The sequence below is a fragment of the Aplosporella prunicola genome (assembly GCF_010093885.1).
Source record: "Aplosporella prunicola CBS 121167 unplaced genomic scaffold K452scaffold_37, whole genome shotgun sequence".
Classification (NCBI taxonomy): Eukaryota; Fungi; Ascomycota; class Dothideomycetes; order Botryosphaeriales; family Aplosporellaceae; genus Aplosporella; species Aplosporella prunicola.
This window is the reverse complement of record NW_022983565.1, coordinates 98,343-120,233: the sequence shown is the minus strand read 5'-3', so window position 1 is coordinate 120,233 and position 21,891 is coordinate 98,343. Positions and strand designations below refer to the sequence as shown.

The 21,891-nt window shown below is 52.2% G+C and overlaps 12 protein-coding genes across 12 annotated transcripts; 5 read left to right on the top strand and 7 right to left on the bottom strand.

Annotated features, from left to right (window-relative positions):
- The first annotated feature begins 529 nt into the window (after positions 1 to 529).
- On the top strand, positions 530 to 1,469 carry K452DRAFT_116931 (uncharacterized protein). The gene is made up of 2 exons (XM_033535112.1): positions 530 to 565; positions 621 to 1,469. The coding sequence occupies exon 2, from the start codon at positions 704 to 706 to the stop codon at positions 1,262 to 1,264; it is 561 nt and encodes a 186-aa protein (XP_033392629.1). The 5' UTR covers positions 530 to 565; positions 621 to 703; the 3' UTR covers positions 1,265 to 1,469.
- On the bottom strand, positions 1,364 to 2,258 carry K452DRAFT_116975 (uncharacterized protein). The gene is made up of 2 exons (XM_033535114.1): positions 1,613 to 2,258; positions 1,364 to 1,402 (listed from the first exon to the last, which is right to left on the bottom strand). Exon 1 carries the CDS (start codon positions 2,073 to 2,075, stop codon positions 1,674 to 1,676), a length of 402 nt encoding a protein of 133 aa, XP_033392628.1. The 5' UTR covers positions 2,076 to 2,258; the 3' UTR covers positions 1,364 to 1,402; positions 1,613 to 1,673.
- A 183-nt stretch (positions 2,259 to 2,441) lies between these two features.
- Positions 2,442 to 3,356, top strand: K452DRAFT_236753 (uncharacterized protein; the record flags this gene model as incomplete). The annotated part of the gene is made up of 1 exon (XM_033537533.1): positions 2,442 to 3,356. The coding sequence occupies one exon, from the start codon at positions 2,442 to 2,444 to the stop codon at positions 3,354 to 3,356; it is 915 nt and encodes a 304-aa protein (XP_033392627.1).
- A 323-nt stretch (positions 3,357 to 3,679) lies between these two features.
- On the bottom strand, positions 3,680 to 5,234 carry K452DRAFT_236737 (uncharacterized protein; the record flags this gene model as incomplete). Its single annotated transcript, XM_033537531.1, has 5 exons — positions 3,680 to 4,105; positions 4,170 to 4,531; positions 4,597 to 4,843; positions 4,903 to 5,060; positions 5,120 to 5,234. 5 exons carry the CDS (start codon positions 5,232 to 5,234, stop codon positions 3,680 to 3,682), a joined length of 1,308 nt encoding a protein of 435 aa, XP_033392626.1.
- Positions 5,235 to 5,654: 420 nt separating this feature from the next.
- K452DRAFT_116939 (uncharacterized protein) lies at positions 5,655 to 6,572 on the bottom strand. Its single transcript, XM_033535113.1, has one exon. The coding sequence runs from the start codon at positions 6,462 to 6,464 to the stop codon at positions 5,964 to 5,966; it is 501 nt and encodes a 166-aa protein (XP_033392625.1). The 5' UTR covers positions 6,465 to 6,572; the 3' UTR covers positions 5,655 to 5,963.
- Positions 6,573 to 8,287: 1,715 nt separating this feature from the next.
- K452DRAFT_279341 (uncharacterized protein) lies at positions 8,288 to 9,621 on the top strand (the record flags this gene model as incomplete). The annotated part of the gene is made up of 3 exons (XM_033539411.1): positions 8,288 to 8,463; positions 8,513 to 8,964; positions 9,015 to 9,621. 3 exons carry the CDS (start codon positions 8,288 to 8,290, stop codon positions 9,383 to 9,385), a joined length of 999 nt encoding a protein of 332 aa, XP_033392624.1. The 3' UTR covers positions 9,386 to 9,621.
- A 1,075-nt stretch (positions 9,622 to 10,696) lies between these two features.
- K452DRAFT_341906 (uncharacterized protein) lies at positions 10,697 to 11,399 on the bottom strand (the record flags this gene model as incomplete). The annotated part of the gene is made up of 2 exons (XM_033545388.1): positions 10,697 to 11,288; positions 11,377 to 11,399. The coding sequence occupies 2 exons, from the start codon at positions 11,397 to 11,399 to the stop codon at positions 10,697 to 10,699; spliced, it is 615 nt and encodes a 204-aa protein (XP_033392623.1).
- Positions 11,400 to 13,144: 1,745 nt separating this feature from the next.
- K452DRAFT_236756 (uncharacterized protein) lies at positions 13,145 to 14,800 on the top strand (the record flags this gene model as incomplete). Its single annotated transcript, XM_033537534.1, has 1 exon — positions 13,145 to 14,800. The coding sequence occupies one exon, from the start codon at positions 13,145 to 13,147 to the stop codon at positions 14,798 to 14,800; it is 1,656 nt and encodes a 551-aa protein (XP_033392622.1).
- Positions 14,801 to 15,381: 581 nt separating this feature from the next.
- Positions 15,382 to 15,538, bottom strand: K452DRAFT_116917 (uncharacterized protein; the record flags this gene model as incomplete). The annotated part of the gene is made up of 1 exon (XM_033535111.1): positions 15,382 to 15,538. A coding segment is annotated over one exon (157 nt), but the record flags the coding sequence as incomplete, so codon positions are not given.
- Positions 15,539 to 15,965: 427 nt separating this feature from the next.
- On the top strand, positions 15,966 to 16,788 carry K452DRAFT_312815 (uncharacterized protein; the record flags this gene model as incomplete). Its single annotated transcript, XM_033543591.1, has 2 exons — positions 15,966 to 16,176; positions 16,283 to 16,788. 2 exons carry the CDS (start codon positions 15,966 to 15,968, stop codon positions 16,786 to 16,788), a joined length of 717 nt encoding a protein of 238 aa, XP_033392620.1.
- Positions 16,789 to 16,859: 71 nt separating this feature from the next.
- On the bottom strand, positions 16,860 to 18,208 carry K452DRAFT_116902 (uncharacterized protein). Its single transcript, XM_033535110.1, has 2 exons — positions 17,947 to 18,208; positions 16,860 to 17,848 (listed from the first exon to the last, which is right to left on the bottom strand). The coding sequence occupies exons 1-2, from the start codon at positions 18,161 to 18,163 to the stop codon at positions 17,142 to 17,144; spliced, it is 924 nt and encodes a 307-aa protein (XP_033392619.1). The 5' UTR covers positions 18,164 to 18,208; the 3' UTR covers positions 16,860 to 17,141.
- Positions 18,209 to 18,779: 571 nt separating this feature from the next.
- On the bottom strand, positions 18,780 to 21,890 carry K452DRAFT_236786 (uncharacterized protein; the record flags this gene model as incomplete). Its single annotated transcript, XM_033537537.1, has 3 exons — positions 18,780 to 20,957; positions 21,011 to 21,745; positions 21,792 to 21,890. The coding sequence occupies 3 exons, from the start codon at positions 21,888 to 21,890 to the stop codon at positions 18,780 to 18,782; spliced, it is 3,012 nt and encodes a 1,003-aa protein (XP_033392618.1).
- Position 21,891: the final 1 nt, after the last annotated feature.

The following is a 21,891-nucleotide window of genomic DNA, read 5'->3' as shown; positions in this document are numbered from 1 at the left end:
AAAAGCCCCCATTCTATATAAGCAGCCCAAGACCAAGACCCGGCCATCTAAACTCCGCAAAGCGTTGCCAACATCGGACATAGCGCCCTAACTCCGTCTTGTCCGCAGCGGCACAGCAGGGCAGCAGCTGCAACAACAAGCACACGCCTTAGCCGGCCGGACATAGGACATAACGCTTCCTTAACGCCGCCTTACGTTCGACGGATCGGCAGCAGATATACGATGGCGGGGGCAGCCAAGGCTTGGAAAGGCTTGAGTTGGAGGGTGGATCTAAATCGGACTGCCCGGACGTAAGCGGGAGCAGGGGCTGCTTTTCGCCGCAACGACGGACGCGGCAGGGCATTGTGGGTACTAGTATGAGCGGATGGGGTCTGGCTCAGGTATGCCGTGTCGTGCGCGCTGTCAGTTAGGTAGTCGAAGGCTTATAGCGCCGTCCCCGCTGACAACCCTCGTGCGCAAACCCACTCATATCCGCCGTCCTCCGGCGACTTTCTGTACAGTTCGAAAACCCGTCCCGGGCACCTAGACGGTACAGTAGATATCCCCAGACGGTAGTTCTAGCAAGGTGAGCGTTCGTCTAGCGCGGCGCGATTATTGCTTACCAGAAAGAGGGCGAGCAGCTTCGACTAGGCGGGACGGACAGGGAATTCTCCGCACGAGACGGCGGGCACCGTCCGTCGTCTCTTAACATCCCTAGAAGGCGATGCTGCTGCTGCTGCTGCGCCTGTTTATACAGCCACTGCAGCCATCTCTTCTTTCCTTCTGTTTATTGTTCGTCCTTTATTCTCTTATTTCTTCTTTCCAGTCCCGTCTCTACCTTTTTCCTCACAACAGTCGAGTCGTTTTGCACAGGCGAGGCAAGAAGCGTGCGTTTGTGCCCGTGGGTATTCCATCCACAGCAGCGCCGCCCGCGTTCATATATATGCAAGCAAGCAAGCAAGCAAGCAAGCCGCAGCCGGGCTCATCCATTCGTTCGTTCGTTCGGGCGTGCGTGCGTGCGAGAGCGCCGTGCTCCATCACAGCGACAAGGGGCAAAACCAGCCGCCCAGAGGCAAGGTCATCGAGGACGAGGATCGAGAGAAGCCACAGCGGAACGAGCGTAAAACGACGACAGTCGTCTTGGCAGACGACTAGAGGGCTTCGAAGGACGACGCGGGAAGGATCAGACGGAAGGCGGGGGACGGGTTGCCGAGGACCAACCCGCCAGCCAGCAGCGGAGTTCGGGATTGGAGGAGCGGGCGGCGGCGGCGGGAGGGATCGTTGAAGCTGCTTACTCGCTCGCCCGCAAGGAGGAGGGATAAGTGATGGACGAGGTTACGGCGATAGGTGATGAGGGTGTTCGGCTTGGCTTGGTGTTGAGGAAGGAAGAGGCATGGAAGCAAGTGAGTGCGTGAGTGAGTAACTAAGGTCGGTAGTCAGTCGAGATGGAAGGAAGAAGGTACACACAAACGCCTCCTCGGGGAAAAGAAAAAGAAAAAAAAGAAAAAAACAGGATCAAAAGACTCATCCCATGGAAATCCTTCCGTTAGGTCAGGCAGGCAACACACACACAGCCTGCATAGCCACCGAAAAAACACTTTTGTCAGACGAAAACCAAGTCGGATTACTATACCTTACTTACACCCCCTTACACATCCGCATCCACATCCACAAGCACCCACCCACCTCCTTCATCAACCAACCAACCAACCACCCCGTCCCGATAGATAACGACAATGACACCGCCCAATGAATGGAACCCACCCGCAGCCTCCGTTACCGCAGCAGCGCCAGCCATCAGGCGCGCCCCTTCTAAGCCGTAATGCCGTAACCTTACACGACAAGCCCTGCGCGCGCGCCCCACATGTCATCGCCAGGGCGCGCGCGCGCGCGGTCCACCCCGCCCCAGACCCAACGCCCACGCCTGACGCTGACGCAAAGCCAGGCTGACGCCACGGCCAACGGGCTCCAGCAGCCTGGGTGCGAGAGCGGGGGCCAAGGCCCAAGGGCCAAGGGCGGCGCGCGCCAGCGCTCCGGCCCGCGACGATCCTCGCGCTGGCGTGTGGAGGCGAGCTTATTGGGACGCCACCTACCATTGCCAACCACCCTCCACCCTCCAGTTGCAGTGCGTGTTGCTTGCTCCGTATGTTATGCTCTGTCCCGGTGTTTATGTTATGTCCGCGTGCGATGGAGATAGATGGAGTTAGTGCGTTGTCTCCGTGGGCGACATGGAGAGAGCCTTGTTTCCGCTTCGGGTGCTGCGGCCTGCTTGACTACTGCGGGCGGGGGAAAAGGGGGGTATTTAATGGTTGCTGCTGCTGACAGTCCTCGCTGCCATTGATCAATCAAGACCTCTCGTTTTCACGTTTCTCGCAAACTTCTACGTACCGCACCGCACCACACCGCACCAGACCTCACGAACTCACCTTCTCCACACACAAATACAAACACACACCACAACAATGGCGCCCCGTCTCTGGCTCATCACCGGCGCGTCCTCCGGGCTCGGCCTTGCCCTCGCCCTCCACGCCGCAGCGCAAGGCGACGCCGTGCTCGCGACCTCGCGCGACCCGTCCCGCCTAGCCACCCTCACCAGCGCGGCGCAGTCGCGCTCCCTCCCCGGCCGTATCACCCCCGCACAACTCGACCCGTCCGCGCCCGCGCCCGACCTCGCCAAAGCAGTCGCCGCCCTCCTTGCCGCGCACGGCACGCCCGACGTCGTCGTCAACAACGCCGCCTACGTGCAGACGGGCGTGCTGGAGGAGCTCGCGCCCGAAACCCTCGAACGCCAGTTCCGCGCCAACGTCTTCGGCCCGCTCGCCCTGTACCGGGCCGTGCTGCCCGCGCTGCGCGAACGCCGCAGCGGCACGCTGCTGTCCATCGGGAGCATGGCCGCGTGGTTCGCCATGCCCGGGTGCGGCGCGTACGACGCGTCGAAGGCGGCGCTGCGGTGGCTGACGCTGGGCTTGGGGAGCGAGGTCGCGGGGCTCGGGATTAAACACTGCCTTATTGAGCCGGGGGCGTTTCGGACGGCGCTGCTTGCGCAGGGCGGTAGCGGTAGCGGTGGCAGTGGCGGGAACGTCGCGTATACGGCGGCGGAGGAGCGGTTGCCGGACTATGCGGACGTTAACGCGAAGACGGATGCGACTTTCACGGCGCTCAATGGCACGCAGCGTGGCGATCCGGAGAAGGCGGCCAAGGTCATGTATGAGGTTGTGACGGGGACGGGCGTCGCAGAGGGGCGCGAGTTGCCGACGTTCCTGCCGCTGGGGAGCGACGCGTGCGATGCGATCAAGGGTGCGACGGCGCAGATTGGGTCGGAGGTTGAGGCGTGGCGGGGGATCGCGTCGCTGACGGACTTTTCGGAGGGCGCGTAGTCAGCAATCGGCAATCGCAATCAACCAAAAACACTTTTTCTCCGACAAACAATGCGTCATCGTCACTCCGTCACTCGACCCCACTCTGATCATCTCACGAGATGATGATGCCCGGTTTCCTTTCCAATTGATCGACGACAAGTGGTGACGGCAGTCGCCCTCGGGTAGTGGTGATAACTGTGTACGGAGTAGGTAGCACGGCAACGAGGGGAACGTTTCTGATGCATGAACAGCTGAAAAAATGAGTAGGCATTGATAGATGGTATAGCTCGCGGAAAAAAAAAACGACAAAAAAATAAAAACAGCAAATCTACGTCTTTTACTTAGCTCGTGTCGGTGCACGACCAGCTGCTCCCAGACGTGTCAATGTGCATCTGGTAGCCCGACGCGTACAGGCCGACGCCCATGATGATGAGGGCAATGGTGAGCAGCGCCGCATTGACCGAGAAGAGGCAAGCCTTTTGCCAGCTCTTGAAGTACTGGCCCTTGTTGAGGTAGAACCACATGATGGCGGGGATGCCGTACGAGAACCACGACGCGAACAGCGCGCTGACGATGCCGAGCAGGTCGCTGAAGTTGGGAATCGACTCGGCGATGATCCACGCGATGAGCCAGCTGGCAAAGCCCAGCGCGATCCACGAGCCCGTCGCGATGAAGCCGCGGCTGTGCAGGTACTCGGTGCGCGCAAACAGGCGCAGGTACACGTACTTGGCCGTGACGTGCGCGAAAATGACACCGGCGATGATAATCTGGCGGGCGTGTTAGCTTTCTCCCTCTCTCCTTCCTTCGTCGTTCTCGTCGGCGGCGACTTACAGTCGGAAGCGCAATGCCCCACGCGACCTTGCGGACAATCTCGCTGTTGCTGCTCAGCGCAGGGCTGGCAACGTCCTCGCCGGCATAGCGGTAGATGGTCACGGCCGCGATAACGTAGAGCGTAATGTCGACGGATTGGAGCGTGATGAGAGCCTTGGGGAATTCCTCGGGGTGGCGGAGCTCGCTGACAAAGCTCAACCAGGCAACGTGTCCACCGTACGCGAAGACGGCGTTGGCAATGCTGTTGAAGGCGCCGGGGAAGGTGGGGTTGTATGTGGCCTGCATATCCGCGTACGAAGCCCTGGGCGAGATACCAAGCGCGATGATGGTGATGAGGACGGCCGTCAGGATACTAAGGCACGCTGCAGCCATTTGTCAGTCCATGTCGCCCTCTAAAAGCCACCCGCCAACCACGGAAACAACTCACAGACGATGGCCAGGAACGAGACGTTCTTGAGCGTACGCGGAATGGTGAGGATGGTGAAGACGATCAAGCCGACCACGCCGAAAACAATCGTACACGTGCCGTGGTCCGTCAGGACGTTCATGGCGATGATGAAGGTGAGCAGGTGACTGGCCATGGAGAAGATGCAGTAGATGACGTAGGCAGCGCCAAACAACTCGCGGCCAAAGGGGCCCAGAAGAACCTCTCCCACATCGCCCATGTTTGCGCACTGCGACGGAACTGTTAGCGGCTGCGCTGCGCCAAGACTAGCCAATGGTGCATATGTACCTGGGGGTACTTCATCCGGAACTGCCACAGCACATAGCCCGAGTAGGTAGTGAAGAAACCGAGACCAATGATGGCAATCAGACCACCGATGAGGCCGACCTTTGCCACGACGGCGGGGAGAGAGAGAATGCCCAGGGAGACGTTTTCGGCAATCATGACTGCGAGGCCGTCAGCGAATGGGGGTCCAGCGCAGGCGCTAGGTTGTCCAATGGCGTACCAATTGCGCCCTGCCACCACTTCATCGTCTTGTACTGGACCGCGGCGCCCGACTCGTCGCCAAACACGTCCTGGGGCGCCTCCTGCGACTTGGCGGGCGACTCGACGTCGTCCATAATGACCTTTTTCTGCGCCGCGCTGGCATCGTTGAAGTCGTGTATGCCCGTCTGGTCCTTGGGGTCGGAGCCAGCCATGGTGGTGTCGTGGCGTGGTCGTTACAAAAGATAATAAACAAAAAGTCGTAGGTAGGTCGTAAGCGTCAATAGAGCAGAGGTTGAGGAAAGAGGCAAATTATTATAGTAGTGGGAACCAGACGAATTAGCAATGGCGGGGTTGAGGTGGGTGGTAGGATTACGGAGGCCCGGCAGGTAGAGTATGGAGAGCCAGAACCAAAGCGGGCTGGAAGCTGGAGAGCGCTGGGAGACGCTTTTAAACAGGCGTGGGGAGCAGCAGCAGCCGCCCGGCGCCGACGGAAATAACTGGGCTGCTCTCTACCTACTTCTTCTCACTCTCTCACACCGTTCCGATGTCACGCAGTTTTGGTGGGGACGCGCTGCCTGACCTCGGAGTGCCGGTGCTAGTCGTTTCCGGCCCGCCCTTCTAGAAACCCGTAAACGCGTTGTCATTGCAATGTGTCCGGCCCTTTTAATTTTTTTGCCTCGCCACGATAACCGTGGATGCTCTGCGGTCCGCGCGTACGAGTAGCCAGCGAAACGGTAGATTCAGGTACCAGGTACAGCTACGTAGGGCACGTAGACAGCAAGCAGACGAGCAGCGCCACCTCCAATGGATTCTGGCTGGCTTCCTGCCCGTCAATTGCATTTCTCCCACTAACACCTACACCACTACACCACCCCACGACCTGCCCAAGGAATCCATCTTCCATACTCGTACCTACCCAGCACCCCAGCAACCATCCCCCACGCCGAAATCGGCTGTCGTCCGTCTGCGTTTCCCCGCCCACCCCCCAACAAGGCGGTCACGCCCACCCGACGCGGTAAATCGCTATCGGGCCCGTCCGCCTCGCGTCTCGGGAGGCGCACAAGGGCCGGCGGCGGCGGAAGAGGGAAAAACGAAAAGAAAAAAAATTGCTGCGCCCCTGATTGGTCCGCGGGCGTTTGTGGCGCGCTGCAGGGCTGCTTGCAACGCCAACGTTCCATGCGACGCGACGCCGACGTGAGGCTTGACATCCTGGTGATCTGATCTGATCTTGACCTCGTGCTGATGCGATACGAATCCTTCGAGTGCAAGAATGCGTGCGCCAGGGCGTGATGTCGCGTGTCGCGTGCTGGCTGCTTTGCGTTTGCGGGGTGTGAGTCTGTGAGAGGGAGAGGGTGAGACCTCATACGTGTACTCTAGGTAGGGAAGTCTTCACGACCACGGGCACGGCCTTGCACTTCGCTGTCCCTCCCCCTATTCTCTCCCACCTCTCACCGTCGCATCGCCCGCCTGCCCGTCTGCCCGCCTGCCCAGACTCTCACGCGCACGCCGCAACCCCAACCGCCCGCGCCCGCACCCTCTCCAGATGTGCTCCACCATCGCATTGACACATAACGGCCAGATAACCAGCTATAAGATTCGCGATCCGAAATCTTAACCCGCCATACGCTGGGCCGTTTCGGGGCCTGTTCGCCGCGCGCGCATGGATGGCCAGTAGTAGCCGAGCGCGCTTTGACCCGACTATGTACCTATGTACCTGTAGGATGGTGGAATTGAATGCCCTGATGGGGGGGGAAAAAAGGGTTGCTGGTACCTACGTACGTGTCTCGGCTGAAACTTGACGCAGCGTGCACGCTTTGGGTCTCCCGTTTTGGGGACCCGTCTGCTTGCTTGCTTGCTTGCTCGCTTATCAACAGCACCAGCCAAGAAGCAGACAGTCCGGTTGCAGTTGTTCGGCAGCTCGACTGCGAGGACTCTGGTCATTACCATTAGTCAAGTCAAGCGGCCCGGGCGAGGGATGGAATGGACGTTTTCATGGCCGTCGCTGGCGAGACTTGCCGTTTCCGGGGCATTTCATGGAGACCGACTGCGCTTGAGAATTCGATACCCGTCCCGCCTACCTACGGCCGCTCATCTTCAATGGAGGTGGGCTTGCGGTTTTTGCTTGCTGGTAGGGCAAGGTTTGATCACATTCTTTATAGTACTTGCGTTCAACGGACTTGGCTCTTGGGGCTTATCATCATGCTTACCTACTCGTCACTCCAGCTTTTCTTCATCGACCTTCACTGGACGCGCCTCCAGGCTCAGGCGGCTATGTATAGCCACTATTGCCAACAACGCCTCAATAAGTATCTGTGGTTGCAATGTCTCTTACTGTAGTCTAAGTATCTACAACGCTTCTCCAGTTTTCGTGTTCTAGTAAGAGTTACAGTGGCATCAAGGTACGAAAGGGCAGGCTGCATTGTCTTCACGAAAAGAGTGTTGGTAAAGCATGTGCGTTGTCGCGTGCGTGCTTGCCGGCGCAGTGGCTGTAGTTTGTCAGCTTCTTGTTCGTGGTCTTGCTCTGCGATATCTCTTCTACTCTTTCACCCCCGGTGCGAGCCGGAGTTGGTTCTTCTCCTTAACAACTTTAATAAGTGATTTCTTGCCTACCATAGTCGTTGATGTTCTTGGTTTTGTCGCCTGCTGGTACTCCTAAGTTAGAAAGTTTCTCATACACTATATGAGATACTGACAGGTTTCGCAGGAATCGGAGGTACTTATCGTGGCTTGCGTACCCTCAAGCTGTCTGGCAAGATAGGGTCTTCAACTTCTACATGCATGCCTCCTCCGTGTAAGGGAGAAGATCTGAGAGTGTATATTCTCTACTAGTATCTGAATTAGATTGTTCTCTTACTCTGTACAAGCACCATTACCTCGCTAGGCGGTAGATGTCGCTTAGCAGTAAAAGGAGCTGTTGTCCCGCTTTTTAGAGAAACTTGAATCAATGTGGTACAACTTGTTGCAAGCTTATCACACCCATGCAAGACGGGAACACGCCCACTCAACATCCCCGACAGTGGAATAACCCCGCCATTTGCAGATCATACCCAATCCTACCCCTGCTGCAGGACATTGTTTCACGCCGACGTACGACTCCACCTTACCCCTCAGACCGTCTGTATATATATACATCACGTCGCATAACTACACCAGCCTTTTCGACATTCTTTCCCTTAAAAGTTTAAACATGTCCACTGAGAAGCGAACTCTGCGTATTGCCGCCGTCCAGGCTGAACCAGGCTACTTCGACCTCCAGGCATGCGTAGAAAAGACATGCCGTCTCATCGAAGAAGCGGCCGGCAAAGGCTGCGATCTGATTGCGTTCCCTGAAGTTTGGATTCCAGGCTATCCAGGCTGGATCTGGTATGGTCTGTACGTGCTTTAGGTGGTGCAGCAGCTGATTTACGAAAAGGCACCGCGCAGTCGATTTTGACATGGTGCAACAGTACATGAAGCACTCTCTGCGCCGCAACAGTCCGGAAATGGCCAAAATCGCCACCTGTGCTGGCAAGAACAAGATTGCAGTGTCATTGGGCTATTCGGAGAACGACAACAACTCGCTGTACATCGCCCAATCTTTCATCGGCAAAGATGGCACTGTGAAGATGAACAGGCGAAAGATCAAGCCGACGCATGTGGAACGAACTCTTTACGGAGACGGGAGCGGCGCATCTCTGTTCAACGTTGTCGACGAGCCCGGAGTGGCCAAAATCGGTGCATTGTCATGCTGGGAGCATTCGCAGCCGCTGCTGCGCTACCACACCTACTCCCAAGGAGAAGAAATCCACGTCGCAGCCTGGCCGCCTATGAACTTCTTCGAGTCGTATCCTCCAGGCTCGGCGCCTTACTCCATGTGTCGCGAGGGTAAGTCAGATAAGCCGTCTCCAGACACACCCCACTAAAGCTTCCTATAGGCGCAATCAACCTCTCCACCACCCACGCGATCGAAGGCGCCTGCTTCGTCATCGTCGCCTCATCAATCTTCGCCCAAAAAGGGATCGACAGCTGGAAACTCGGCGAAGGCGACTTCTACCGCTCGGGCGGCGGCGGGTATTCCTGCGTCATTGGGCCCGACGGGCGCAAGCTCACTGAAGATCTCGGAGAAAAGGAGGAGGGCCTTGTCGTTGCTGATCTCGATATGGATGAGATCCCGAAGTTCAAGGCCGTGCTGGATGTTCATGGGCATTATAGCCGGCCGGATTTGCTTTGGCTAGGCGTCGATTATCGCGAGAAGGCGCAGGTGCGTCCTGAGACGCAAGAGCTGCCGTCGAAGGTGGAGAGCTGAAGGTTTACGAGTCCTCAGATGCAGGATCTGCTCTTGAAGGTGGAGAGCTGAAGATTTGTGTGGTATTACAATTTACAGAAGGCCGTCGCCTTCAAGTCTTCCCAGACTGGACAAAGATGTCTTAAGACACTACGGTCGGAAGGGAAAAGTTTTGTTATTTATCACTACAGTAAGTCGTATTTCGTAGAAACGAAAGTTTGCCATGTCCTTTTGGATTCCTAGCCTAAAGATAATACAATCATGCTTATATAATATAATCCTGTGAGTAGCTACGAACGGTCCCTGGGGATCACTTTTCATATAGGACGAGGATTTTCATTCGCAGATAAAATTTCTCCTTCCGACCCTAATAAGAAACTATTCTATACATGGCCAGATTCAATCTACAACCACGGTCTTGAATTCAGGATGACAGTTTACCCATTTAAAAAGAAATACACGCCCTAATCCATGCGGAGTGCTAGCGAACCTTCTCTTTTGATAAGCATTACGTCCATTAAGCCTTCTTTGCCTGCAGATAAGGCGAGAAGCTCCATGATACAAACAGACGCTCCCCCAACAGGAAAAGTTGCATGAAATTCAGGGTCGTAAGAGCTCAAGTAGCCTCCATTGAATTCATATTGATCCGTATGATCAAACATATAGAGGTTGGTAGAGCGATGAGGTAAATGGTCATTCTCCAAAAATTCGAGTTTTGCATATACACATTGAGTAACCACGACCAGATGGTAGGGCTTAAGGTTATACGCAATCTCAGATACGTTTTCAAGGAATTTTGGGCGACCATTCAGATCCGTGCCCCGTAGGAAATCCCAGAGGTCGGCCCGGGACTTGCAGCTCTTCTCTGGCAACTAACGGAGAGTTCCGATAGATTTCTTAGAATTTTGTTCGTGTTTCGGTGACCCCTAGACAAGACCTGTCCGCCATATATGAGCTGCAAGATTAAGGTCGTAAAACGTCTCAGGATCGTCGGGTACTCCCAATTTCTCAACGCTTGGCTGAACTGGTATTAAGTCTCCCTTGATGGTCTCTGAGGTTGCAAACGCGAATGAAGCAAGTTTTAATCGTGGTTCCAGTTTAGTGACCTCACATCTGCCTGTGATGCTAACCCATGACCAACTCGGAAATTTTCCAATTGGAGGATTCTTCCGAGTAGTTACATTGGACCCAGTGGTTTCCTAGGCGATGTTGGCATCAAAGTTCTCAAAAGGAAGTCCGCACCTGTGGCGATTACTGTGTTTGGCGTGGGGGACCCCGGAAAAGCCTCTTAATATATCTGTCGGGATGCCGAAATTCCTGGAAGATAATCCTTTAAAGCGCTAGAAAGACTATAGCTCCGAAAGCTCGGGTGCATGCCCAGACTCCAATTGCCATCAGCCCACTGGCTTCGCGTTTTTCCGCAAGAGCAATCCGCGCACGTTCGGTGAAGTAAAGCCTCCGCTTTGATAAAAGGTGTTCCTGGTACGTCCATCCTCTAGACATCCAGGCTGATTGCTTCAAAATGCCGTTAAGGTGAGGCAAGGCTTGTACCAATTCCACATCCAAGAGGGTAAAACGGTCTTGCGTGAAAGCTCTTGGCCGACCCACACCAGTCAGCCCATGATTGGCGCATGTGCCATCCACGTCTATAATCGTGAAACTCGCTTCGTTGTAAATATAGCCCATGGCGTTGATCTGCTCCCGGTTTGATAGAGAGTCTGTGTCATCTTGCGCGATACAAAGCCGGTCTACCCAGAGATAGTCCTGTCCAAGTTCTTTGCATGCTGTAATTGCATCCGAGACGGTATCCGGGATATCATAGTAGGTGAGACTACTCGCCTCTTCAAGTGCCTTGAGGGTATTTTTTCTGGCAATTCTGGATGTTGTGTCTCCCCAAACGTAGCTCAATGCTGCATAATTACATCTGTCAATTGGGAGTGGTATAACGCAATTGTTTCGAACGTCGATGACTCTAAACCCCGAGCGGAGGGGTTGCGAAGCGGCGAGCTTACAGTTTTTGCAACTTTGAAGCCATTTCCGAATGTCTCCAAATCTACAAATAGCCCGCTCGCTTTTGTTCCTGCTTAAAGCGGCGCTTTCAGATTCGACTTCGCAACATGGTATGTCGGTCGAGGATCCGGAACGTTGAGAAATGATGAAGGAGGATATTCTAGGTATTTGAAGTCTTTATGCATGATTTTGATTGATAGCCTGGGCGATGCGTGACTACCGACTCCAATGCCGATGCTGTTGTGAGGTCCGTATATTCTGACATAAGTGACCAAAAAAAGTTTAGAGCCACCGGTAATGCTTTTTTTATCCAGTGCAATTAGTCCGCTGAGCATGCTGCACAACAAACATGATGGTCGAGAGCGTAGCTCGTCGTATGTTCCGATATCCATTGTAAACCCTTTCTGAATGCAACCAAATATGTGCTTCGAAGGCAAATGCTTACACATTTTGCACAAAGCATTTAGGGGGAGTGGCGGGCATTCATCGCATGTTTCGTGGAATATCTGCCTATGGACTAGGCTGTTCTCTGACTTTTCATAGTTGAACACAATGCGAGTGCATATTGCGCATTATTCATCTGCGGTAACTTTTAAGTCTGGAATGGTGTGATCGTCCATCACAACTATGGCTGTTGGAAAGTATTTGAAAGGTATTGGCTGTAAGTTCTTAATCAAATAAAAATAGGATGGAATGGCTGGAAAGGAGGCATGAGGGGATCCTGTTTAGATATGTATGCGACACAAGATGCACATGATGGCAAAGACGGAATCAAGTGGGGTATTACGCCTCTAGCTCGCTAATGCTTTGTTGGCAGGCAAGCATTGGGCGGATAACCATGGCTTAAGTGGCGGAACATCTTATTGGACCACAACCTGCATTACTATTTGGACACGCCAGGCTTGTAAAGGAGTGGTAGAGCGGTTAGGCTAAACTTTCATGAAATAAGCCGACAAGGCCACTAGTGTCATATTAAAGCTTTCAAAGACGACAAGGATATCTGTCAACAGGAAATTATTAGAATCTAAATAATCTACGCACGTCTTAGCCATTAATCAGATCTACCATACCTACAGAGTACTCTTGAGGCAGTTATAAATAGCCATAGTGCTACAGTTAGTAGTCGTTAGGTGATTATTTAAAGATTAATCTGAAGTATTTCACATACGAGCGTATAGATATATAAGACTGCAAAAGTTTAAAAAGACACAACTTTCTAAGAGCACGAAGCTATCTAAGTTTATTGTACAATTTCAACTCTATAAGGGTAAATAACGAATGCTATACATACAGGTGTTATCGCGCAAGATGGAAAAATATCGAGGAGCGGGCAAATAATAAATTATCCGGGGCCGATAGTTGAGAAAATCTACCGTTGATCAACGTATCAGCTTTTTACAATGCACTAGACAGAGAATTCTCTCATCACTTAAGAAGAGCTGCGCCTGGATGCTAAGCGCCAGTATAGCGTATAGGCGTATCGGAGTGGGATTCGGCGTCCGTGTATGAAATTCTGAATCGTCATTCGTTGCCTCTGGAAAGCAGATAACACAACGCTTTTGCGGTCATGACATTCTCTGCTCCACACCAGCCCCGTCCAGCGCCTATTTACACCCTGTATGTTTCCATTGTTCGCCTTTTTGGTTCGTGGTCCTCATGCCATTCGGTGCTGTCAACGTAGCCCCCACATTTCGCTACTGGCACGCTGCCTATTTAGTATACTGCGCCCCCGCGGCGACTTTTTAGCATCATTGCAAAAATAAAAACATAATGACCACGACGGAAAACAATCTTGGAAACTCTACCTACGAACCGCTCGAGGACAAGGATCTCGCATTTGGAATACCAACGAAGAAGCGGATATTTTCACTGAAAGATACAGCAGCGATTTTCATCTGCCTGTCATGCTCAGCTGTATCTCTGCTTTCCATCTACCACCAAGGAATCTCGCTCTATCTAGGCGAGGCAAATCAACTAATCATTGTCGGCTTTTTGTTGAGCATTATGGCAATCTGTACGAATCGACAAATTGCTTTGGCATCACTTTACTATGAGGCAATGCACGAGAAGCCAACTTTACAATCTTTTGATGCCCTCTTAAGAAGAAACTATATGGGAAGTAATATCAAGCTGAAGGTCAGGATCATTCTGCTATTCCTCGCGGCTTTGCCTATTGAACTCAGCATCGGATATAAGAAATTTGTCAATGGCTCAACCATATCAAGAATTGGAGGATCAAATGGGAAGTTTGGATTGATCGCTGCACCAGGAGATCAAAAAACTGGCCTGGGCTTTACATTAATCTCGGATGTCTACGGCCCTTTCTGGAAGAGCCCTGGGTTCCCAAAAACCTATGGATACAACCTTCTCACCGCATCAAATACAACTAGCGCTATTTTGGATGGACCATTTCCCGATTACGTCCAACACATTCAATCAACTATAGCGACCGAGGAGTGGGTTGCCATTACCACGGATGTTAACGCCACAGTAACCCAAAGCCATTCTTTATCGGAAGAGGAACGTAGCGACAAGACATTCTGGCAAAACACGTATACTGCATACCTGCAATATCGCTTTCCAAAAGCCTGGAACACCAAAGACATGTTGGACGGGCAAAATATTGGTCTTATGCTCAGCGAAAACATGTTTAACATGTCGCAGGCCTTTATTGGAATCTGGAACACCACTCAAAATGAGACTTTCGAATCAACTACAGAGCGCGTTTTTACATCTCGCCGCCGTTGCCGCGGCACTTGGAACATTACGAGTACATCCATCACGCTATCCTCTGCCGCGATTCTGGAAAGTGAGGAAACTGCATTACAAAGAACCAACCAGAGCTTGATCCAAAACAATCTTCTGGAGATTTCCAACCTCTTCTATCTGCTCATCGGAGAGTATAATTGGCGCTCAAATCCAAGGATATCCAACTTGAGAGTGAACATGGCTCCGGCTCTTGTCAACGCCATGATATGGGCAAGAGTAGTATCAATGGATGGGCCACTAGACAACATCAGTGCGGATCCAGAAGCAGTGCAACAAGAATGGCTTGATTCTACTTCATATACCAAAGCATCAGACGAAATTAGCACTGAGAAGAAACGGAGAACCCTAAGACGGCACCCTGTTCTTGGGGTCGTCCTAGTTGTGAATCCGTTTCTCACTGTTGTTGCCATAATTCTTAAGGTTGCATGGTATAAAGCCCCGGTTTCTGATGGATTTAATACAGTTGCTATTCTGGCTAGTTTACATGGAAAAGATGCCTCCATCCTAAGTGGTGCCGGGCTTTCAGGAGAGCTCCAAAAGCCAATCGGGATAGGCTTTAGAACAGAAAGTTGTAAAGGAGCGAGCGAGCTTGTGCGAGTCTTTTTACACGAGCCTGGGTATTCTACAAGGCTGTCACGGGGCCAGGTTTACGGATAGTAATATGTAAACTTGTCACTGGAAGGAATCCATCAGCTGGGGCCTTTACCGGACTTTAGTGTTTGAAGCCGCGTCTGGTTGTGTCTATCACAATTACTTAAGACATAAGAGTTATTGGCCACATTTGTCTTATATCAATCGAATGGAATATTCCAAAAACTTTAAAAGATAAATCTAATTTAATCAGTCGGCGTACAACTACCTCTCCTTTCTTTTACTTTCTTTACCTACACGGTTGACAGGGCCACTGACGGTTCAAACGAACAGCGATATCTTTTTCCCAGTTAACTCTCCTCAACATATTAAAACCTCATAAAATGCTTTAGGTATTTCCATAGAATAAATAGATGGTCTCCAACAAAGATGTCTTTAGGGTATAAAGTAAATCCGCGGATAATTATAAGTAATACCCAAGTAAACGATACCGCAATATAAAAACCCAACAGTCATCTTATCAAATTATATACCGTAGACTCCGAGGTCGGGCTTCAAAGGTGTGATTGATAGCTGTACTCCGTAAACTGAAAAAAACGACACGGAGAGCTGGACACACGTTTTGTTATGTATATAATCAAATTAGCAAATTGAATTAAGCACATACGACCATAGGTCGAGGAAAATTGGGCATCCCGTCCGCTCTGCCATACACAAGCCTCGAACCGGCTGATTAGTAGTTAGGTGGGTGACCACTAGCGAATCCCAGCTGCCGTATGTTTTTGCTTTTTTCTCTTCTCTTTTGCTCACGGACTGCTCCACGAAAAAGACGAATAGGACCGAAGGTGCGTCTACATAACGTGGTTGTTTAAAGGAAGCGTCGACTTTTTGTTGCGAGAAGGAAAAGCTTTTTCTTTGTCGCACACCTAGCGTCGTGCCCTGGGACTTCACAACAACCAAAATATCACAGCTAATAGGTTTGAGTATCCGCAATATCTTGAAGACTGTTCTCGCTCGAAATTATCCGATTCGCTACTCGACAACACTTATGGAGCCGAGTGCAAGATGTTAGCCGCCGACCCACTGTGACGGGACGAGCCGGGTGCGGCACAGCGCGCGCATCACGACTATATGTGGACGGCACGAGCACCTAAGGCGAGAAGGCCGCGGCGGCGGCGCCTATTCATTGTCCGTTGACCTCTTCAACCAAATAACCAAACAAATACTCGCCATGGCGGGCTACAGCACTCTAACCAGCGTCTTACTACTGGCCTCGCAGCTGCTCCTCCACTGCCGATCAGAGCTGGTCGATACGAACTACTTCCTCTTCCCCTTGAAAGCGGGCATCGTCCCTACGGTGCATAATGGGGACACGGTGAACGTGACGTGGCGGTCTGAGTTCGGCTTGACGGTGCTGTATCATGTGTGTCAGTCCGAGCAGAGTAAGTTTTATTTATCCATCCACCTATCTTATATAAAACCCTCCCCTCCCCATCACAATCCCCCGTCCTTCGCCAGTAAAGATCACGTTTGGCTGATACGCAACAGTGGCAGCCTACCCCAACCAGCCCGCCAACGGGCACGTCCAGCTCGCCGTCAACGCCTCCTGGACTGCCCCTTGCCACTGGCAGCTCGCGCAGCAAGGCGACGAGGAAACCTACTTCGACAGCGGCCAGGTCGACGTCACGAACGCGCGGGCCACGCCTGCCGTTATGTGGGTGCCTGCGGATGCGGATGCGGATGCGGGCGAGAGCTGTGCCAGGAGTGGTGCGGGCTCTGCTACTGCTTCTGCTTCTGCTTCTGCGGCAGCGAGCGCGAGCGAAAGCACGGCCGGCGTGTCTGAGGGCGGAGAGGCTGCTTGCGACAGCAGCGCTGCTGATTACGGCACTGCGCGGCGGGGGCTAGGCACGGGGCCGAGTGTCGGGGTGGGTGTTGTTAGCGGCGTGCTGGCCGGGGGGCTTGTGGGCGTGTGTGCGTTTTTGGTTCAAGGGCGGTTAGGGAGACGGCGGTGGGAACAGAGGGGGGAGAAAGTCAAGGCTGCGGGAATGCAGTGAATTGGTGGTTATTAGAGCTGGGTTGGTGTTTGTTGTTTTTTTGTATGTATGTTGAGTTGTGTGTATGTGGGAGTAATGGTGGTTGATTTTAATGGGTTTAAACCTTAGTTTTTGCGCTTGAGGGAGGGGAGAAGAGTGAAGATAGGCGCCATGGCGCTTGCGAGGCGTGATGGTATCTATTTTTGGCAGTATGATCGCCCTTGTCACACTCTTTTCCCCAGACCCACGAAAAAGTGGTCACAGGTCGCATACCCGGCGCGTAGATAAGTGGGTAGGCGAGCACATTGGTATGATCCCAAAAACCACCCTAGCTTTACTCCCAGCTCCTACGAACAGACACTCTAATACGAGTCTCATAGATTCCTTCCGCTCACCACTCCACCCTTCCCTTCCGCCGGCAATTCCACAGCCCCACCCCAGTACGAGTATCCCCCCTCACAACCCAACTCTGCCCTCCGGCCCTCTCCCCCCATCTCCGCAACCCGTCTGCCCCACCCCTGCAGCTCAGCAGGCCGTTGCGCATCATCAGGCAGTTCGCGCGCCGCCTCCCCAATACTGCCGCCCTCGGCCTCATACACCTTCGCCCCTGCTAGCACCCCGTCCATGCGCTGCCGCCTCTGCCGTCTTTGCCAATAGCTCCAGAACCCCGCCGTCAAGGCTGCGGCGACCGCCGTGCCGGCCGCGAAGCCGATGCCGACGCCTGCGCCGTCGCTGATGCTCGCGGTAAGCTTTGCTGATGCTGCGCAGGCGGTGCCGGAACCAGCGGGGGCTTGAGGCGCGTCTGTGCTGGATGCGGATGCGGATGTTGCCGTGTCATCGTCGTCATCAGTAGCAGCGGAAGTAGGCGACTGCAGCGCGCACGCGGAGGGCAGGCCAGAGGGCTGCCATGTCGTGGCGGATGAGGCAGAGGCGTCAGCAGCGCCGACCTTGACGTACCCGCTCTCGACGTAGTTGATTTTGGTTTCTTGTCTGTAGTAGCGCCAGAGGCAAGGACTAGTCCAGGAGGCGTTGACTTTAAAGGTTTGGTGGCCGCTGCCGGAGAGGGAGGGGATGGTTTGGACTGTGGTGGTAAGTATTGAGCGGTGGATGCTGTAGGTGTTGCGTTTATGATGATGATAAAAGTGGGAATAGAGTTAAGGAAATAGAGAAAGCGCATACCGATAGAGCCATTGCAGAGATGCTGGAGATAGGCTTGCTGGATGTTAACTGCAGACCACTCTACACTGAGCGTATCGCCCACGTGCACAGTGGGGATATTGTTGCTCTTGGGCGGGAAAGAAAAGTACTCAGAATTCGAGTATGACGCGCTGGAACAAGCAGAGAAGAAGAAAACAAGGATGTTCAGCCCGACGAGTAATTGGCGTAAGTATCTCATACTGGGCAACCAAGTAGCTGCGGTGCTAGACAATCGTGAAAAAGACTTGGAGTGGCCGGATTTATCGAGTTATAGAATTGTGGAGCCGAATAGACTGTGCCACGCAGGGGTGTTTAAGCGCCCGGCAACGCGGTCCCTTCGCGTGTACGTGGTGTATTTGCGGACCGCTTGCTCGCAGGGATGTCTCGCTAATATAACTGGAGGTAATCAAAGCGGGAATCTGCGCGCTGTTCGTAGCTGGGATATTTTGCGAGGCGGCTGAATTAATCGTGGCCAAATTATGATTGCACGGCATAATAGTTGTAATTGTAAATGCGTGCGATGCGGCTAATACTATTTTCATGTAAGGTTTATTAATATTAAACAAATGTTGGATCAGTTTTTGTTCAGATGATATTGCTGCTGTGTAAGTTTGAGCGTAGTAGGAGCTGCAAGGTTGGATCCAAGATCGAGACACGTAGTTGACGAGCTACAGGGGAAATTCAATGGCTAATACCTGGTACGATCAACTTACCAAAGAAAAACAGAGGTTAAGCTTATACGTCGAATGTACATAATAAATTGAATTTGAGATACTCTTCCGGTCCTTACGAAATTGATTCTATGCCTGCAACCTTCAACAAATCAGAACGCCCTGTTCATTATCTGCGAATTGCATGATACACTCCCAGCAAATTTTCTCTGATCTCGGAACAATAACTGTACGACAGTGTTTGTCTGAGCGCTGAGCACTGATAGTTGCAGCTGACAGCCTTGCAACCCAGTTCCCCCATGCTCGTACGATACATAAGGATTCAGGTTTATCGAGGAATTCATCCCAGTTATCGATCGCGATAGCGTTGAGCCGTCTGTTATGATATCCATTATCATGTTCGCAAGTTCGGTTGATGTGCCACGGTTGCTCCAAGGCGTGGTACAGTTTCTCCGAGGCCTTGATGATGTCCAAATCGGCTATCCATGCACCGCGGTCATGAACTGAGACGATTGCCTCCATGAGAAATATCTCTGCGTCTCTGGAGCCATATACTCCAGTGTCAATGGGCATTTTGTAGTCAGTGAAGGAGAGGTGAAGTGATGTGTCTGAAAACGAATCCGTCAGACACCCATCAAATTGATTGTGGTTGATAAGTCTCCAATCCGAACTGCCTACTGATTTGATCAGAGGATCAGAAGGGGATACGAGCATTGCAATGCCCGCCTTGCCAATGTTGCCCCTAATACGTTGGATGATAGGCTTTGTCTTGTCTGGAACTTCTTCCGGGTCCGAGAGGATCAACCTCGAAACAAAAAGAGAGTCGCCCGAAGACATGGCCATGACATGGTCAAGGCTTTCTGGCCTTAGGTTTACCTCGCCCGTTTCCATACTAATAAGCAATGCAAATGCTTCTTTTCTTGTAAGTTTGAATGCAGAGAATCCGCTAGGAGACGGCCTAGTGAAGGGATCATCATCCTCTTTTTCCACACAGGATTTGTGCCAATATAAGCTCGAAAGAGGACGAGAGATCCCCTTGAGAGCTACAGTAGCGTTCTCGAAATTTTTGTAAATCGAAGCAATGGTACTGAGTGACCGCATCGAGTTATGGTATTCTTCGTCCCACTCTAAACCGCTCCATTCCAAGCTCAGTCCAACCTCATTCGAGAACTGACTTTCAAGACTGATGTATCGGACCAGTTTCTGTACGTCAAGGGCATTGGTTGAAAGAGCCCATGAAATATCTTCTTTCTGAGCTTTTAAACGGGAGGGTTCCATGTTTTCCTGGATTTGAGGGCTTATAAACAGGTCGAGGCCATTCGTTCCGGACGTTATAGCGAATCGATCAGGTCCGATTGATTGAAGGCCAATTGGGGCAGTTTGGTCGATTATATATTCTTCAGTAGGATCGCTAGAGGTTCTCTCATTTCTTTTCTTCTGAACATCCTCAAAGTGCTTGGTCGCTTCCATGCGGTGGGTTGCATGTATGGGCGCTATCCACCTTTGATGGTAGCTATTGGATAGCACTGTACCTGAGTTGTTTCTTTTCTTTGTTGGTTCTAAAATCGGAATCGCAGTCAAGTATACGGGGACTGGGCCGCGTGTTTCTTCCAATTCGTATCCTTCGGCTTCTATATTGCCCCATGCCGCAGTGAACTGTTCAAGTCGAGGCGCATCGTATGAAATGTAAATATCGTTGGGCCCAGCATTTGTTTTGGAGGCAAGTCTGCTCGCAATCCGACGTAGTAGTGCAATTTTGTCCTCTCTATGTGACAAGAGAGACAGAAGAATTTCCATTTCCGTAAGCCCAAACATTGGGAGTGTGCGGCCGAGGAGGTCCTTAGCCCTTCGCTGACCTAATTTTGCAAGCCGTAGGCACATGGCACGGTCCACACCTTTTGAGTCGAGCAGTTTCTGGGAAGCTTGAGCAAGGACTTGAAGCCAGTCATTTCTTTGTGGTGATTCTCCGGCAGAACAATCCTTTGTTTGAGAAAAAGTTTCGTCTCCTAGAACATCCAAGTAGGCCGAGAATTCAACCAGAAACTGTGCGTATTCTTCCAACTTGGCAAGAGCGTCTGGCCAATTGTGTAGATATGCTCCTAACGCTACCTGTAGGAATCCCTCAAAGCTTACACGTTCAGTGTCATTGCACAAGGTACGTGTCGAGGACTTGGGGGAGCCATAATAGCGGTAATGCGCTAGGGGAAGCGACCAGATGACCCCGCCCACATGTTGTGCGGGAGAAGTTTCTAAGCCAACGGTGATGAAAACACCTTTCGGAACGAGGTTGTCATGCTGTTCAACTTTAAGGTTGCCGTGGAGCTAAACATTTTTAGTTTGAAAAAGGATTTAGATAACGGAGGCTGAGTACTTACATTCAGATCAGGATAAATATGCCAACAGGCGAGACCCAGCAGCAGAGCACCATCCTCGACTGCTTGCGGCATGCCACACAGAACATTCTCCATCAAGCGCAGTGCATTTTTCCATACATGCAAAACACTTTTGTAAGTACCAGTTTTGTGGCTAGAGATAGGGACTGTGAGGTTCTCGACAATGAGCGTTAGCTGCTTCTGTTGGAGAGATTTCGCTTCGTCCGCTGCTCGAAGCCAAGCCCTGGCGCTGTTGTCCCATTCTGCCAGATGGTCGCGGGATATGTCTATATGCGCTGCTGTCAATGTCGACAGATGAAGAGGTTCTGATGAATTTAGGTCCCCAAGCTCTTTCTTCCTTTCCTGAACAAGCTCCACCCATATTGAAGTTGCTTCAGAGGTAGTCCACAACCTAGCTAATATGCATGCGAGAAGGTGGACGGCAATAGAAGTGCTACCCGAGGTGGCAGCCGCCCAAATGCTCGTACCGTCGATACCGACATAATCAGCAAAAATTCCTTTTGCAGCCGTAGCTTCTGACCCAAAACGTGGGTCCTTGGCAACTTCGGATACTCTGTTGCCATAAGCTTGTATAAGCTTCGGCGTCGACGGAAGGCAGGAGTCGAAAAGAGCGCCCAACTTCCGTGCCGTCACGTGGCTCGCCCCGGTTTCAGCTACTGCTTTGCGGCGTTGCGTCAGTGCAGCGCCCAATCCATGAAATTCTGCAGGAGCTTCCAACTAGGTTCCATCAGCAAAGTAATAAAATTTGGGGAGTCCGGATTACCTTGACGAGAGAGAAATCAAAGTTGATGTTGGCAAGTGCGAGGGTCGCCTCTTGGCTTCCATGCACCAACGCATTAACGAGTTTGCCTATAGAAGCCATA

What these genes read in the sequence shown, in the direction of transcription:
- K452DRAFT_116931 (XM_033535112.1), top strand. Translation starts at nt 704, where the DNA reads ATGCTGCTGCTGCTGCTGCGCCTGTTTATACAGCCACTGCAGCCATCT.
- K452DRAFT_116975 (XM_033535114.1), bottom strand. Translation starts at nt 2,075, where the DNA reads ATGGTAGGTGGCGTCCCAATAAGCTCGCCTCCACACGCCAGCGCGAGG.
- K452DRAFT_116939 (XM_033535113.1), bottom strand. Translation starts at nt 6,464, where the DNA reads ATGAGGTCTCACCCTCTCCCTCTCACAGACTCACACCCCGCAAACGCA.
- K452DRAFT_116902 (XM_033535110.1), bottom strand. Translation starts at nt 18,163, where the DNA reads ATGAGATACTTACGCCAATTACTCGTCGGGCTGAACATCCTTGTTTTC. An exon ending in TCTCTGCAATGGCTCTATCG is followed by an intron (nt 17,849 to 17,946) that starts GTATGCGCTTTC and finishes TTACCACCACAG; the next exon opens with TCCAAACCATCCCCTCCCTC.